This window comes from Octodon degus, unplaced genomic scaffold (assembly GCF_000260255.1).
Source record: "Octodon degus isolate 3935 unplaced genomic scaffold, OctDeg1.0 scaffold00091, whole genome shotgun sequence".
Lineage (NCBI taxonomy): Eukaryota > Metazoa > Chordata > Mammalia > Rodentia > Octodontidae > Octodon > Octodon degus.
This window is the reverse complement of record NW_004524667.1, coordinates 11988586-12003349: the sequence shown is the minus strand read 5'-3', so window position 1 is coordinate 12003349 and position 14764 is coordinate 11988586. Positions and strand designations below refer to the sequence as shown.

The 14764-nt window shown below is 39.0% G+C and overlaps 1 protein-coding gene across 1 annotated transcript in view; it reads right to left on the bottom strand.

Moving 5' to 3' along the window:
- The window catches only part of Crispld1 (cysteine rich secretory protein LCCL domain containing 1), a 44126-nt gene extending 30323 nt beyond the window's left edge, over nt 1-13803 (bottom strand). The window contains exons 1-2 of the mRNA XM_023722394.1: nt 13432-13803; nt 12187-12506 (exon numbers count right to left, since the gene is read on the bottom strand). Coding sequence (XP_023578162.1) covers nt 12187-12444 — 258 coding nt within the window. The 5' untranslated portion in view covers nt 12445-12506; nt 13432-13803. The remainder of the gene's footprint in view (nt 1-12186; nt 12507-13431) is intronic.
- Nucleotides 13804-14764: the final 961 nt, after the last annotated feature.

Sequence of the window (14764 nt, the reverse complement as noted above, 5' to 3'; positions counted from 1 at the left end):
GAGAGCTCAGCAAGATTACAACAGCATCAAAAAACTCAAGGCAAGCTAGGCATGATGGGACATCCCGGCAGTCTGGGACATTCTGGGAAACTGAGGCAGTAGTGAAAGTTTGAGCCCAACATGGGCAACTTAGAAATCTGGAAAAAATCAGTGTCAAAAACTTTTTAGAAAGGGCTAGGAACTTCCCTGGCAAGCACAAGGGCCTGAGTTCAATCCCCGGTTCCAGAGAGAGAGAGAGAGAGAGAGAGAGAGAGAGAGCACAAAGCCAAGACAAGGCATATAGAATAATACTATAAGAGCATCCTCTTGTGAAATAGTAACTGGTTTTGATTATTCAAGTTATTCACAGCATTCTCGATTTAACAATACTCTTAACCTGTTCTTTTCATTCAAAAGTTCTTATCCTCCTAACATACCCATCCTTACATTTGGGATTTTTAGCATTTAGATTTTTATCTTTTAGGCATCTAATCTTAGTCATTCTTTCAAGATTTAAATTGTCTTGGGAAAGTCTAAGTTTTACATTTTACATCTTTACTAGTCTGTCCAATATTTTGGTGATTTACAGAGGACATTTGTGTTGAAAATAATAACTCCCTGTTGATCCATTACTGGTGTCAGTAAAGGGCTGATTATCCTGTTGTCAAGTTGCAACCCTTCCATCCACACCCCTCCACTCTGAAGTCCTACTCCCTCCCCTCTCAATCATATGACCTGTAAAGTCTGTCCTGTCAATCATTGTATCCACCTTTCACTGTCCAGCAGAACTGGGCTATGTTGATACTTCATTTCTACACCTTACCCAAATATAACAATTTAAACTATAGGTTTTGAGGCATCTCATTGGTCAAGCTTTAGAATCTCTTCTGATTCTAAGTATTTCTCAAAATGAAGTGAAATGAAGATCCATTTCTTTTCATTACCATTACCATTTTATAAATAGAACATTAAAGAAAAGAAAAAGCTGAATTCTAGATCCAGTTATCCATTCACCCAGCCTCCTGGCTTACTCTAGATGTCTGTTGCTCTTTCCCCAATAAGTTATAAGTAAACATTTGACTTAATTATACCTCACTGATTTTGTTAATAGTTGAAAGAAGATAAAAAAGTAAGTTCAGAGAATACAGTTATCCACATTAGCTTTGGCTGGTTTAATAACCTATAATCCAAGTTACACTTTTAATTCCCCAAATTGATTTCTAGAATTCTTATATAAATATCTATATTTAGCATTCAATTTGCAATGTAAGCCTCAAACAATTTATGGTCAGCATCCTGATATATATTATTTAATATCTGAATACTTAAAAAATGACCCTCTACTAATATGTCCTTATATCTTTCTTACCTCCAGGAGTTCCCTAGTCAACCCTCTCCAATACTCAGGCTTGTGACAGTGTCCAACCAATGAAACTGCCAATACATAAAGTTTCTCTGACTTTTGGGCAATAACTTGCCACAGAAGTAAGCTTCTCCCATATCAGACATCTGAGTATAAAGCAATGTGAAACAAGTAAACTCAAATGACCTCAGAACTTCCACCTGACTCTACTAAAATTACATGGAAATTTCTAAAAGTACTATGTTCACAACATCCTATCCTCAGACCCACTTCATTTTTACCCAGTCAGTCTTAACTAATGATCTATCTGGCTTCATAGTTTACTGGAAAAATAGGAACATCTGAGTAAAAGTTCCTTTCTATTTTAAGTATCAAATACATCAAACTTCCTGCTCCTATGCCCACACCCTCATATTTGCCTGTTAGAAAAAGTGACCTGATTTTGTTGCTATATTTTTCATTTTTATCCTTTGCTTTCTCAACTGGTCCATTCTAATTAATTTTATAAGACTGCTCACTAAAAAATGAAGAGCTTTATCTTATTCTCCTCTTCTTTATTTTTTCGGTACCCTTTAAGACAATGGCATCTTGAGAAATTAAAGTCACTTCACCACTTGCTCACCCTCAAGTCTCTCCTTATTTCTCCAGTAGGACTTCTCAGCATACTTCATCAGTGAAACTACACATACAAAGGTTACCAGGGAAGTCAAAGATGGCAAAACCATTTTTGAACTTTTCTCTTCATCTCATGCAACATTGCAACAACACTGAAAAATGGTGACTTCTCCTTTGCTGATTTTCTAGTTTTATCTACAGTGTTCTTCAAAACCTTCATGTGCCTAGAAGTTGGGCTTTGGAGAGGTGATTGAATCAGAGGGTGCTACATTGATCAGTGGAATCATTCACTATGAGTTCAGTACATAGGTGTGTTATTGGAAGGTAGACTGGTTGGAAGAGATGGGTCACTGTGGGTGTTACCGGGAAAGGGCACATCTCCTTCCCTGGTTCCCTCCTTCAGTCTCTGCATCCTGGTGGCCATGATGTGAGCTGGTCCTCCACCATACCCTTCCACTATTCCTTTCCTGACTTAGAACCAGATACCATGGACTGAATCCCCTTAAACCTGTGAGCCAAATTCAACCTCTTCTTTAAATTGTGAATGTTGGATAAGAAAATGACTGAAACACTTGATCTCTCCTCTTGTAAGCTTCTAGGACACCACACTATTCTATCTTTTCATACAAGCTTGCTGACCACTTGTTCTCAGCTTTTTTATAAGCATCTTCTTTTTTCTTTACCTCTGGGTAGTATTGTCTTCCATGTCCTAACCTAAAGCATTCAACCCTCACACACTAAAAAAAATCTCTTTGGAAAATGCTACTCAGACACCAGTTCAGATTCCTCTTAATAACATCTTGATTTCCACATTTTCATCTCCAATCCTACTTCTTCATTAACCATTAAGTGCAACTAAGGGTGTCGTGGCACCTAAAATCCCAGAATTAATCTGGTCTCCAATTCCTCCTCCCATTTCAACAAATGCTTCAACTTTTCACAAAAAGACCTATAAAAACCTAGGAATATCCAGAACCCCTTAACCTTCATGTTCACCTCAAATCTTTCAACAAAACCAGCCAGCAATATTGTCAAAACATTCACTAAAACAGTCCACATCTTTGTCAGTCTCACCTTGGTCTAGCTCAACATCATCTGCCATCCAAAATAAAGCAATCTATTCCTTAATTCTTTCTGCTTTCAGTCTTGGCTATTATTCAGACTATCCTCTATATGATAGTCAGAGTCAATTTTGACACTAGAAATAAGATCACATCCTTCCTCATAATTTTACTGATTCTACTAATGAATTGTAACTATATTTGAGATTGGGCCATATAACCATACAGTTGAACATTTGACAAATTCATTTTCATAGCTAAGTGTAGCACATTCCAAAGTCAAGCAGCTAGCTGCATTCTCTACCAGAAGCTGCTCCATCCCCACTGGCCCCCACTTTAGCAAACAGCAGCTCTGATGTGTGAAGTTCCTACATCAAAAACTGAATTGTCATATCTCACATCCAAAATCTATCTGTGCTACCTCAAAATTAAAGTGACACACTCCAAGACAGTACAGTGGCGATTTAGACAAAAACCACTGTCCTCACCTCACACTAAAATTTTCATGTTCCATTAAGGAGGGAGTGAAGTAAAATGTTGTGTTTGAGGAGAGGGAGAGCAGAACAGATGCAGAAAAGAAGAGTCTATGCTGGAAAATAGGATCAGGTTCCAGTTCTACCTACTTTTGGTATTATGTTGATAAAATGGGTACCAAGTAACTAGTGACACCTCTGCACCCAATCTGGGATGTCCTGTAAACTGAAGTATGTAGAGTCTTCTCTGTGGGTATTTAAACCAGAATGGAAACTGCCACCAATTTTCAAACTATTACACCCAAGACTTGGATTAATTTAAATCTTCCATTAGGTGCAGAAAATCCTGCTGGCAGCTTGCTGCCAAGTGAATTTTATTAATCTTGCAACAGGTTTTTTTATCAAGATTTATCAGAATTAATGGTATGATTAGAGTGATGTTTATATTCACGCCCTGTCACTTCATGGCTGTCTCTCCACTCTTACCCAAAGAAGCTGGATTATTCTATTTGCTTTGTCTCTATGCTCACAACCTGCTCCTTCTTCTGCCACCTAAAGTCTATTTTCTACAAAGTTGTAACACTTCCGAGTAAGTATAAATACTCTGTTACGCTATTCAAATATGTAAATCACTTTGCACCACAGAAAAAAAGTAAGAGTCTCTACAATGATCTATATCTGTCTTTCCTGATTATGTTCTGACCTCCTCTTCTACAGCACTTGCCAGGCTTTCTCTGTCATCTACAGACCCACCGGTGCTGCCTGAAGATTCCAGGCTTTGCCTTGATTCCATGAAAGGGAGAATGCTTGTTGTGCTCACTGCTGCATCATCAACAGAGACTGCGGGTGGTAAAGACCCAGGATACTCTGGATGACGGAATCAGTAAAGCCAAGTCTAAAATCGCATGGCAGTATTTGTGCTCTTGGCATTCATACACTTATTGTAACTGTACCCATTCCCTTACTTTTCTAACAACTTGCATATGTAGTTTCTATTTAAAGGAGAATCTTTAATCTCCAGGAATTCCAAAGGTTTCCTAAAGGGTAGTTACTATATTCCATAGAACTAGGTTATAATGTCACTTTCTTCCTATAAGTATTGCCATGTATGTGGACTTTGAAATTAAGGTTTTAGAAACTTTAAAGTTTTGGAGAAAAAGATGCTTATATTATTTCTAAACAGTACTATAAAACAAAAAAACACATTAGACATATTTAATAAGCTACTTTAAATTTAGAGTAAGTTTTAATACCTTTATAGATGATACCATGATAGATAATATTCTATGAACCAACAAAGATTTTGTGCATCTTTAAGTATATGCAAATGCTGGATTTTAAAGTTGAAAATATTTAACTTTTTTTGTGTGTGTGTGTGTGTGTGTGTGTGTGTGTGTGTGTGTGTGTAACCGGGGATTGAAGTCAATCCCCGGTTCTACTGAGCCATCTCCCCAGCCCCCCAAATATTTAACTTTTGAAAATTACCAGTTAAGGGGCTGGGAAGATGACTCAGTAGAATAAGTGCTTTTCTGACAAGTGCAAGGACCTGAGTTCAATCATCAGTTCCACCAAAAAAAAAAAAAAAGAAAGAGAAAGAAAGAAGAAGAAAGAAAGAAAGAAAGAAAGAAAGAAAGAAAGAAAGAAAGAAAGAAAGAAAGAAAGAAAAAGTACCAGTTAAGTATTGGTACAGAGGAAAAAAGTTTTCTTAGGAATCAAGAGTTGCAATAAAAAACTTAATTAAAATGAGTTCCCAATACACTGAGCAAGATTCAGAAATGTGTAACTGGGTATGATAGTGCATCCATTTAATGCCAGCTACTCAGAAGCCTCAGGCAGAACACTTGTAAGTTCAAGGTCAGCTTGGACAATTTAGGAATATGCTATCTCAAAATAAAATACAAGGCACTGCAGGTATAGCTCATCAGCAAAAACTTGTCTAAAATCCCCAAAGACCTGTATTTAATTTCTAGTACCAAACAAACAAACAAAAGATATGTAAACATTAATTTCTGTCTACATAAGTTATGAAGCTGTATTTATTCTAGGTATATGCCGCTAGTAGCAAAACGTATCAGAAAACATGAACTTACAAGAAAACGGAACAATTTGACAAACTAAAGATCGACTTCTCATATCTCAGACTAGCAGTGCCCCGCTCAGTACACTGGGCTAGCCCATGTTCAGTTTCTGGAATTATGCACTATACCAAAGCATAGGAAAAGAACTTAAAAGCTTATTTCAGTTTTAAGCATGAGCTTAGAAAGAATGTATGTAACAAACTGGAACCATGTCATTGCTTGCTGTAACGTGCACCAGAGACCGAAAATACCACCCAGATTAGAGTCTCTGGCTGTTTAGCAAGAGGAAAGCTTTTAAATATATTTTGCTTCACATTTGGCAAAATACCATGCCAAGGTTCTCCTGGGATCCTCACCCACATGTAAGGTGAGTGCAGACGTGCCAACAACTCTCCCAGTAGTGTGCCAACAGCTCTAGAAAGACAAGGAAATAGTAGTAACATCAGAAAATGGTTTCTACAAGTGTTCCATGTGTCCTGTTTAAGTCAGATGCTGAACTCTATTCTTCAAATGGGTATGCTTTGTACAATAATATATTATTTTGGATTTTAGTCAATGTATAATGTTTTAAGAGACTTTTAAAATTTGGAGAAAGGGATAAAGACTTATTTATTTTATTATTTGTTAAGAATATTTGAAGATCTTTACTACTAACTTTATAGTCAATGGCAATTTTTAGCATTCCATAAATACTTTGAAAACACATTAATAACATACATGTGCTGAAATTTTTGAAGGACTCAAATGTTTCAAATTTCCCATGTTTGTTATCTTACCTTCTAGAACATTATTATTTTAATAATTTTGATGCTTCTTTGTAAAGCTATCTTCAACACTTGTCTCAGATATAGTTTTACCTATTCCTCCATCCATCCCTTCTTTCAACACATACTTATTTAATCATAATAAACATTTATGTTTATTACTGAGCATTTAATCATAATAAACATTGCTGACTACCTTACCTCTTATATATATACCAGGCACTGGAGAACAGAGATAAGTAAGATATGATGCTTACCTTTCTAGGAATTAAAAAGTCATGGAAAAGGTAATTAGTTCATTTCAAAAAAAAAATACAGTAAGCGGGTGACAATCAAATACTTTAGGCGTAGGATTGGGGGAGAGTTACCAGAGAAAGCTTCACTGGGAAGGCAATGTTTGAGCTTAGTCTTCAGAGACAGATAATAGGGTTTTTTAGGAGACATAGTACAGGCATCCAGGCACAGAGGGTACTGGATAGGCACAGGTTCAGAGACATGAGGAAAGACATCCAACATCAAGAACAGCAAGTACTTCAATGTGCTTATAGATTCATGCAAGCTGAAAGCTACAAAGCAGATAACCACTCAGTAAAGGTTTCCTTTACTGAGCTCATCCTGGAGGGCTCAATTCACAAGCCTCCCACAAATCAACGGAACTTTTATTCTGCTGAGTGACCACAGATCTGTTAGATGCATAAAGCACCCTTACTACCTACCAAAGAGGGGAGTGGAGCAAATTAAAAATAAAGTAGAAACAGACTGCTTGGTGGGAAGCCACCATGGAGTCAGTGTAGGTGTGAGATAAAGAGCAAAGATGAGGAAGAAATAGAAGAGATGTATTCAAAATACATTCCTCAGACAAACTACTGAATTTGGCAGGTAACTGTGTATTTCCTTGTGTGTGTGCTAAGGGAAGGCAGGAGTTGAGTATGCACCAAATTATCTCTTTGAAAGTGTCCTAGAAAGGATGAGCAATGTGAATGGCACTCATTGAAAAGGATTCTAGGAAGGAAAGCAGTAAGGGGATGAGAGAAGAGGAAAAGGAAACGCGGCTCACTTTATCTTTAGACATTTTCTCCCTGAAGTTACTGCACAATATAATTGCCCAGAAAGATTCAAAAGACACTCAGACATATGAGAAACAAGGGCAAAGAGAGGATGGTTGAATGGAGAAATAAAGTAAGCAGGCATGAATATCCGATGATATTTAAAGTTAAAGAGCAGATAATCCCTTGCATAGAGGGAAAAGGAAAAACTTTGGGAACAAATTTTTGAGAGATGACTGGGAAATAATAATAGGGAGGGGCAAAGTAAGTGATAGAGACTTAATGTCCAAGAAGGAAAGGCTTTAAGAATGTAAATCTAAGGGCAGGCGAGATAGCTCAGCACAATAAGCACCTGCTTAGGCAAGGACTGGCACTGGGGTTTGATCCCCAGTACCACATGCCAGGCTGGCCTCACCTCCAGGGGCGCTGAGGTTGAGACTGAGTTAAGGCATGGTGGTGCATGCCTGTAATCCCAGTGCTGGGGAGGCTGAAAACAGGAGGATCACCACGAGTCTGAGCTGCATAGTGAGACCCTGTACTAAATACATTTTAAAAAAGAATGTAAATCTTTTCCACTGGGTAAAGTCTCTCAAGGTACTACAACTTTCGGTGCTTATATTTTAATACTGATTTTAGACAATGAGAGCACCATGCTCAGAATGGTTACAACTGTCAGAGTTAACATACCAGTAAGCAGGAAACGCAAAATGTGCACCTACTTCTATCCATATTAAAGTCAGTATTTTTTATTTATTCGTAATTTATTTTTTTTATTTTTTAAAATAATTTTATTGGGAAACAAATAGCAATGAGACAGTTTCAAAACCAATTACTAGCACAGTTTCAATAATTAACACATTGCATATTGTTGTCTTAGTGATTATTCATTGTACAAGATGCAGACATGATATCCTGTCCATAAACACTATTAGAACAAATCTCTCTATTCATTGAATTAAGAGAATGCAGGTGTATATCTATGCTATTTTGAATATACAGATACAAAATGGTCGTTCATTTGTATTCCCCTTTTTTCTCTAGTTTTGTCAGAGAAGGGTATTCCACTGACATTGCATTATAGGTTCATGAATTCAGCAAAATATTCCAATATAGTCCAGTAGTCCATACTAGTAGTTGGTTTTTCGTAAGACTGGCAATGTCAGAAGTTGTTGACTGGGGCCAGGGAGATAGCTCAGCAGCATAAGCGCTTGCCTGGCAAGTGCAAAGGCCTGAGTTCAATCCCTGGTTCTGAAAAAAAAAAAAAAAAAAGAAGAAGAAGAAGAAGAAGTTGTTGACTTGAGCCTTTTACAGCTCAGCATATTAATGTGGCTTTACTTTTATACTTCGTTTTTATACTTTTCTGCTGGATGGTTAAGACCAAGATAAGGCAAGACCTATATAACAAGAAATATAACTTCTGTATTTGCCAAAGTCAGTCAAATCCCCTAAGGATTTATCCTCAAACCCTGTACTGCTATTTGTAGATCCTTTCTGAGTGTCAGCCATGTGGATGAGTCACAACCATTCCTTGACCAATTTGCTATCTGTGAAAGCCTGAGAGAATGTTTCTCTCCATGTGACTCTCCTTAGGTACACTTTACATAGTCAATCACTTTCCTCTGTGGCCCCATAATCTCCTTAATCAGAAAATTTGGGACACAACTGAGTTACATGATGTTACAGTACAGGTTCTCTTATGTCCTGAGTCTTAACTGACATTGAAAGACTAGGGCCAAAATGTTGGCTGTCCTTGCAGCCCCTGTTTTTCTCTAATTTTTGGTCTGCAAAGTTAGGTTGTTAACTCTCCAGAAGTGAAACTTATTATTATTACCCTACAACACAGGCAGTTGAGCTTAACCTCACAATCTGTCTGAATATCAAACATTTTAGGCATAACATGGAGCAGGTATTTTCCATCAAGTATTGATATGTTAAATTTTAAGTCCCTCCAGAATATGAGGAAAAAATTTAAAAAATAAAAATATTTTAAAATAAAAATAAACAGTTACATATTTTTACACAGATATTTGGAAATCTAACCATATATAGCATTTTACCTCTCTAAAATCTACTGGCTTCATTCAATGACCTACAGCCTCCAGTTTCTCATTTTACACTAAATTAAATGTTGCTAATTTCTCTCTTTAGGATTACTGGTTCCTGTCATCACTCACTTACCCATCCTCAATTCACCACAGGTGTGGACTTTCAACAGCCTAATCTGTGTCTAGTTCTCTACATCCAGGCTGACAATTCTTGCTACTCTGAATTTGGCTTTCCTTATTTCTTTACTGACCTATGCCTTTCTATCTCTCCTACAATTTGTGGTGCTGACCACAGCGGCATATGCCTCATGGTCTCCACTTATTAGTCCTCACACCTAGGAATGCTCCATTATTTTGTAACCCACTGATGCAATTCATAGACATGAAAGAAAAATGTTGTGACATTGTTTAACGAAAGAATTTCAAATGTATCAATTCTTTCTTTGCAATTAACCTACAAGCTTTCCAAGGAAATGCATAGTCCTCCAGAGTTGATTTTTAACCCCACAAATACAATGAGGATAAAGAACAGGGGTGAAGATGTGACATTAATGAGTGCAGATGGATCTTAGAAATAAAGGTAAAATAAGCACCAATTATAAATGAGGTGACTGCCTATTCAAATATGAAATGACATCTGAGGTATAAGTTGCCAAAAATAGTAACATTTCTCATTGAGCCCTGCAGATTTTCCAAGAGACAGTTATTTGGCCAGTTTTAAAATGGCATTTTCTCAGGATATACTTTAAATAATAATTTGAATAAATTTTATTTTAAAAGATTGATCAACCTCTGTACTTAAAGTGCTATAAAATGTATAAATCAGCAGTATTTCCAAGAGGTAGTGGGTTTTTTTTTAACTTCCCCTTAACTGTGTGTTCTAAAAAAGCATATTGCAGCACTACAGAGGGGCATTGAAATCCTCTGTAGCCTGGTTAATGGCCAAGACACAGTGCCAGTGCTAATAGTATCTAGGGGCAACAGAACACCAACCCTGGCTGGTTTCTGAATCGACATTTCAAGGAAAGAATGAAACCAGTGAAACTGAAAAGAAACCCATATAAACATCCCAGACCAGACATTATACAATAGACAGTTATTTTTTTTTTTTTTGGAAGTTGGACACAAACAGGAATCACAGAACTATTCTTTCATGATTTCCATATTATTTGAATCACACACAAATATTCTCATCCTCCCTTTTGTGGGTTTGAACCCCCAAGTTCTTATCTTAAATAAAAGGCCACCAAAGCCCTGTCCACATGAAATAAGCACACAGCTGGCGATTAGGAAATGCTCCATAACTAGCACTGTTTGAAGGCTCACAGATGAAGAATTCATAGAATTATTCACTTTGAACAAACCCTTTAAAACTCACGCAAAGCACAAATATCAGACATCAGAGATGTGCATGAGCACAGAATTTGGAGAAGAATTAATAATAGCTTTAGAAATTATATTTAAATAAGAGGAGATGTACAACTACTTACATAGGTCCTAGGAATATTTACTGAGACCTTGCAATGCACTTATTCATGAGCTAAACTTTCCACAAGTTACCTTGCTCAGTATTCACAACCACCCTCACAACCACCCGAGATGAGTGCTCGGCCTCAACATGAGGAAACCGAAGCGCAGAAAAAGTGGTAAAGACCCCGTGCCACAAGCCTTTGTTGTCTGTCTGGGCTAGGAGTTAAGCCCAGGTAGTCTGATTACCAGATCCAAATCTAAATTTACCAGTTCTCTTGGTTAATTACTACCTACTTTCTTCAGAGTAGAAATATTTTTTCAGCAAAAGATAAATCATGTGATGGAATATTTTGTAATGGATGATGGAGACTTAGAACATCAGGTGTCTTGAAAGTTACCTCAATGGGGAATATCCAGAACAACAGACATAAATGTAGAGTAAGAAAAACTAGAACGCACTAAAATTAACTGCATCCTGAAGTGCGCTCACACAAGAAATACAATTTCTAATGTTCCTTAAGTAAGTTTTGCTATCCCAGCAACTGTTCATTGTCATGTTTTGCTAATGGGTTCCTGACTCAAGAAATAATACATAATAGATTTTCCTAAAGTTTTCTAAATATGCAGGATATGCTAGTACTATTAAAGGAATAATTCTGTGTCTCAAACTTGTCATGGTGCATAATTATAAGATTAGTAAGGATACACTGAATATCACTTTTGCTTAATCTTTTAACTAGCTTTATTTTAATACTGCAAAGTTCACAAATAATTACGGGGTGTTACCAAAGCACCATAACACAAAGCAATCACAAAAATGCATCATTTCCAATATCACAGTATTATTTACATGAGAAATAAAGGCCCCTATAAAGTATAGTGTGTATATATATATATATATATATATCTGTATATATACTTAAAAGCGGCTTCAAACTCTTAGTCTCTAAATTTTCCACGTCCACCTTGTTAAGCAGCTTCTATCAGGCCTAGGATGCAACAGTTCTCCTAAATCATTTAAGAGCATTTTCAGTAACCTTCCCAGTAACAGTTGAGTTTAGAACTTAGTAGGATCACTGTATCTGAAAGAATTTCATCCTACGCTAACATTCAAAGAACTCTTAGAATAAAAAATGAACATTAATAAAAGAAGGTGCGGGGAAAGATATCCTTGAAGAAAACCTTTTATTTCACACAGGAAAATTGGTAAAAGGTTAAAGAATAGCACGAGGCTATTTAACCAGGGTGGCTGAAATCATGAGTTGTAAATACCTCTTGAAAAATGTCCTTACCATATACTCCATATTAGAAGCTGTTGGATACACCTGACTTCGTAACTTATTATGAAGGTCCAAGATACTCTGCATGTCATTGTCTGTGATGGCCCTTTTTCCTCTCTGCTTGGCTGTCCACCACTCACCATCCTCATCCATGTATTTTTCCAAAAGCTTTTCCAATAGAGTGGCGTTAGGAACCACCATGGCTGGGATTGCTCTCGCCATGAATAGCACTGTGGTTACTCTGAGCCACTCCCGCGCGGTGCACTTCATAATGAACGATCTCAGGATTTCCCTGGGAAAATCTCCAAGACAGCCTCTTCCACTCCTTTTGGCTAAAACGACATGTCACGTGATTAAGATGAAAATACCTGCAGATATTACTTTTCTGAGAACAAAAGCAAAATAAGAGTTTGAAAAAGAGTGTGCCAGTTTGATCTGCCACATAATACCAGCAAGTGGACTTTCACTTTTTGCAATAATTTAATCCAACTTGCTGCTTTCTTCCAGAGCATTTTATACAATATACTGTTTCCACAAAATAACTATATTTTCAAAGGCACCCATGAAGCTAAAAAACATACCAAAGTAGCTTAAAAGATTCATAACTTTAAAATAATTTGTGAATTACAAGAATTGAAATGGCTATATATTCTAGATAGCCTACAAAGTGCACTTTGTTTTACTTGTAATGATCTAGATTATTGCAATTTTTGATGTCCCTTTTCTGGGTCACAGATATTTATAACGTCCATAAACAGTCCGAAATTCAGGGCAAATATTTTTAAAGTACAAACGTGCTGTACAAACATGATTCCATGGTGCATGGAGAGGGTCCGGGAACTGCAGCAAGAGAAGAGGTCGGGTCACTGGAAAAATTCTTTTTTCCAGGCGCAAGTCAGTAGCTCATTGTTTCCTGGAAAGTTTGTGCCTAACCTGTGGCCCTCACCCGAGATAGCCTCAGCCTTGGCAACTTCATAACTTCGGCTCCCAGACACCGCGGGCGCACGCTAGCCGCTTAATCCCAGCGGAGGGCGCGCGTCCCAGAGAGGAGGCGAAATGAGCTGAAATGAGTTCAGGAGAACAAGCTCCCGCTCGCGCGCTAGCCTCCGCTTTTCCAGGATCCCACCTACCCTTCGTGCCCACCATTTTCTAAAGATGGCTTTTATTTTCTCTTTAAGAAACGATTAAAAAGAAAAGAGGGTCTAAGAGAAGGTTACAGCCTGACCCCTCCGCGGCGCGTTTTAGAAACGCCCTTACCTCTCCAGCGTTAGGTCCCCGGGACAGCGGAGAACTGGGCGGCTGCGCGGCCTCTGCAGCCGCCTCCCGCCGTCACCAGCGCTGCGAACGGCAGCCCCGTTACCAGGGCCCAGGAGCCGCGGGTCCCTGCGCGGAAAGGGCGCTCGCTGCAGGGGGAGCCTTCGCCTCCTCCGCTCGTTTGCGACCTGCAAGCGACAGGCAAAGCGCTCCAAAGTTAGATCGGCGAGTCGCGGCGGATAGGGAGCATCCTCCTTAGCTTGCCAGGCTGGGCGGCGGGTGTCTCGGAGCTTTCTCTGTAAGGGCGAGAGGCGGGGACAAGAGCGGGGCTTGGCGGCGACCTAGCGCTCCCTCGGGGTGCTGACCGAGCGCAGAGCCCGGCGCCAAGCGCTTCCGCTGCTCCCTCGCCCTCGCGGGCATTTATTGCGGTCCTAGCGCGCACGTGACCGGGCGCCCCTCCTCGCCCACTCCACCTCCACCTCTACCTCCGCCTCCATCCAGCTCTGGCCAGAGGCCTGCTGAGCGCCAGAACAGCTCCCTGGCGCCTCGAAGCCAAGGAGCTGGACCTTTGGGGTAGTTCTTTGGGCTGCCTAGAAGTGGGGAGGGCAGGTCGGGACCCTGCAGGAGGTGCGAAAGGAGGTCCCTGACCTCCTCCCTCGGTTCTCAGCCCCCTACTTGGAAAGGTCCTCCTCACAGTTCCCCTTGATGAGATGCTAAAGTGCCTGTAACAGCCCCTACTGAGGAGGAGCTGTCCTGGAGAGCTCAGGGTGGTGCAGGGTTGCGAAGGGTAGTACCCACCATCTTCAGTCTTGGAGACTCAACGCCTATCCAGAAGTAACCTAGAACAGAGATGGTCTCTTGCTCAATAAAACCTTGAAGAGGATCAGCTAGAGAAGAGGTTTCATAGACTGCTAGAGATGCCCATGATTTTGGTCTCTTGGCAGTAGAGAGTTGCTCTTAACCCATAAAATGTGTCATACTGTCTTCCCAAGGTGACCACCGCCCATTTTTTGCTCTTACTGATATGTACATTTATGGAGTCAGTATATAATTAATGGCTACCTTAATTTACCAGTGCTAAGTTGGTGGAAATCCAAATGTCAGCTCTAGAATACAAAGGACAGCATGATGTCCAAGGAGTACTCAAGTAGGACAGCTACTAATTTTCAATCCACAAAGGTTACCTCTACCAAGTGTAGGGCTGTTTCCTAAACCATGTTTTTACTTCAAAAGCATTTATTTCACTGATTTACTGTTGCTTCCTGTATGCAGTGTGTCATAATTTCAATTTTCTTTATGTGGAAATGCTGGGGTAGTCTAACCTATAACCAAGTAA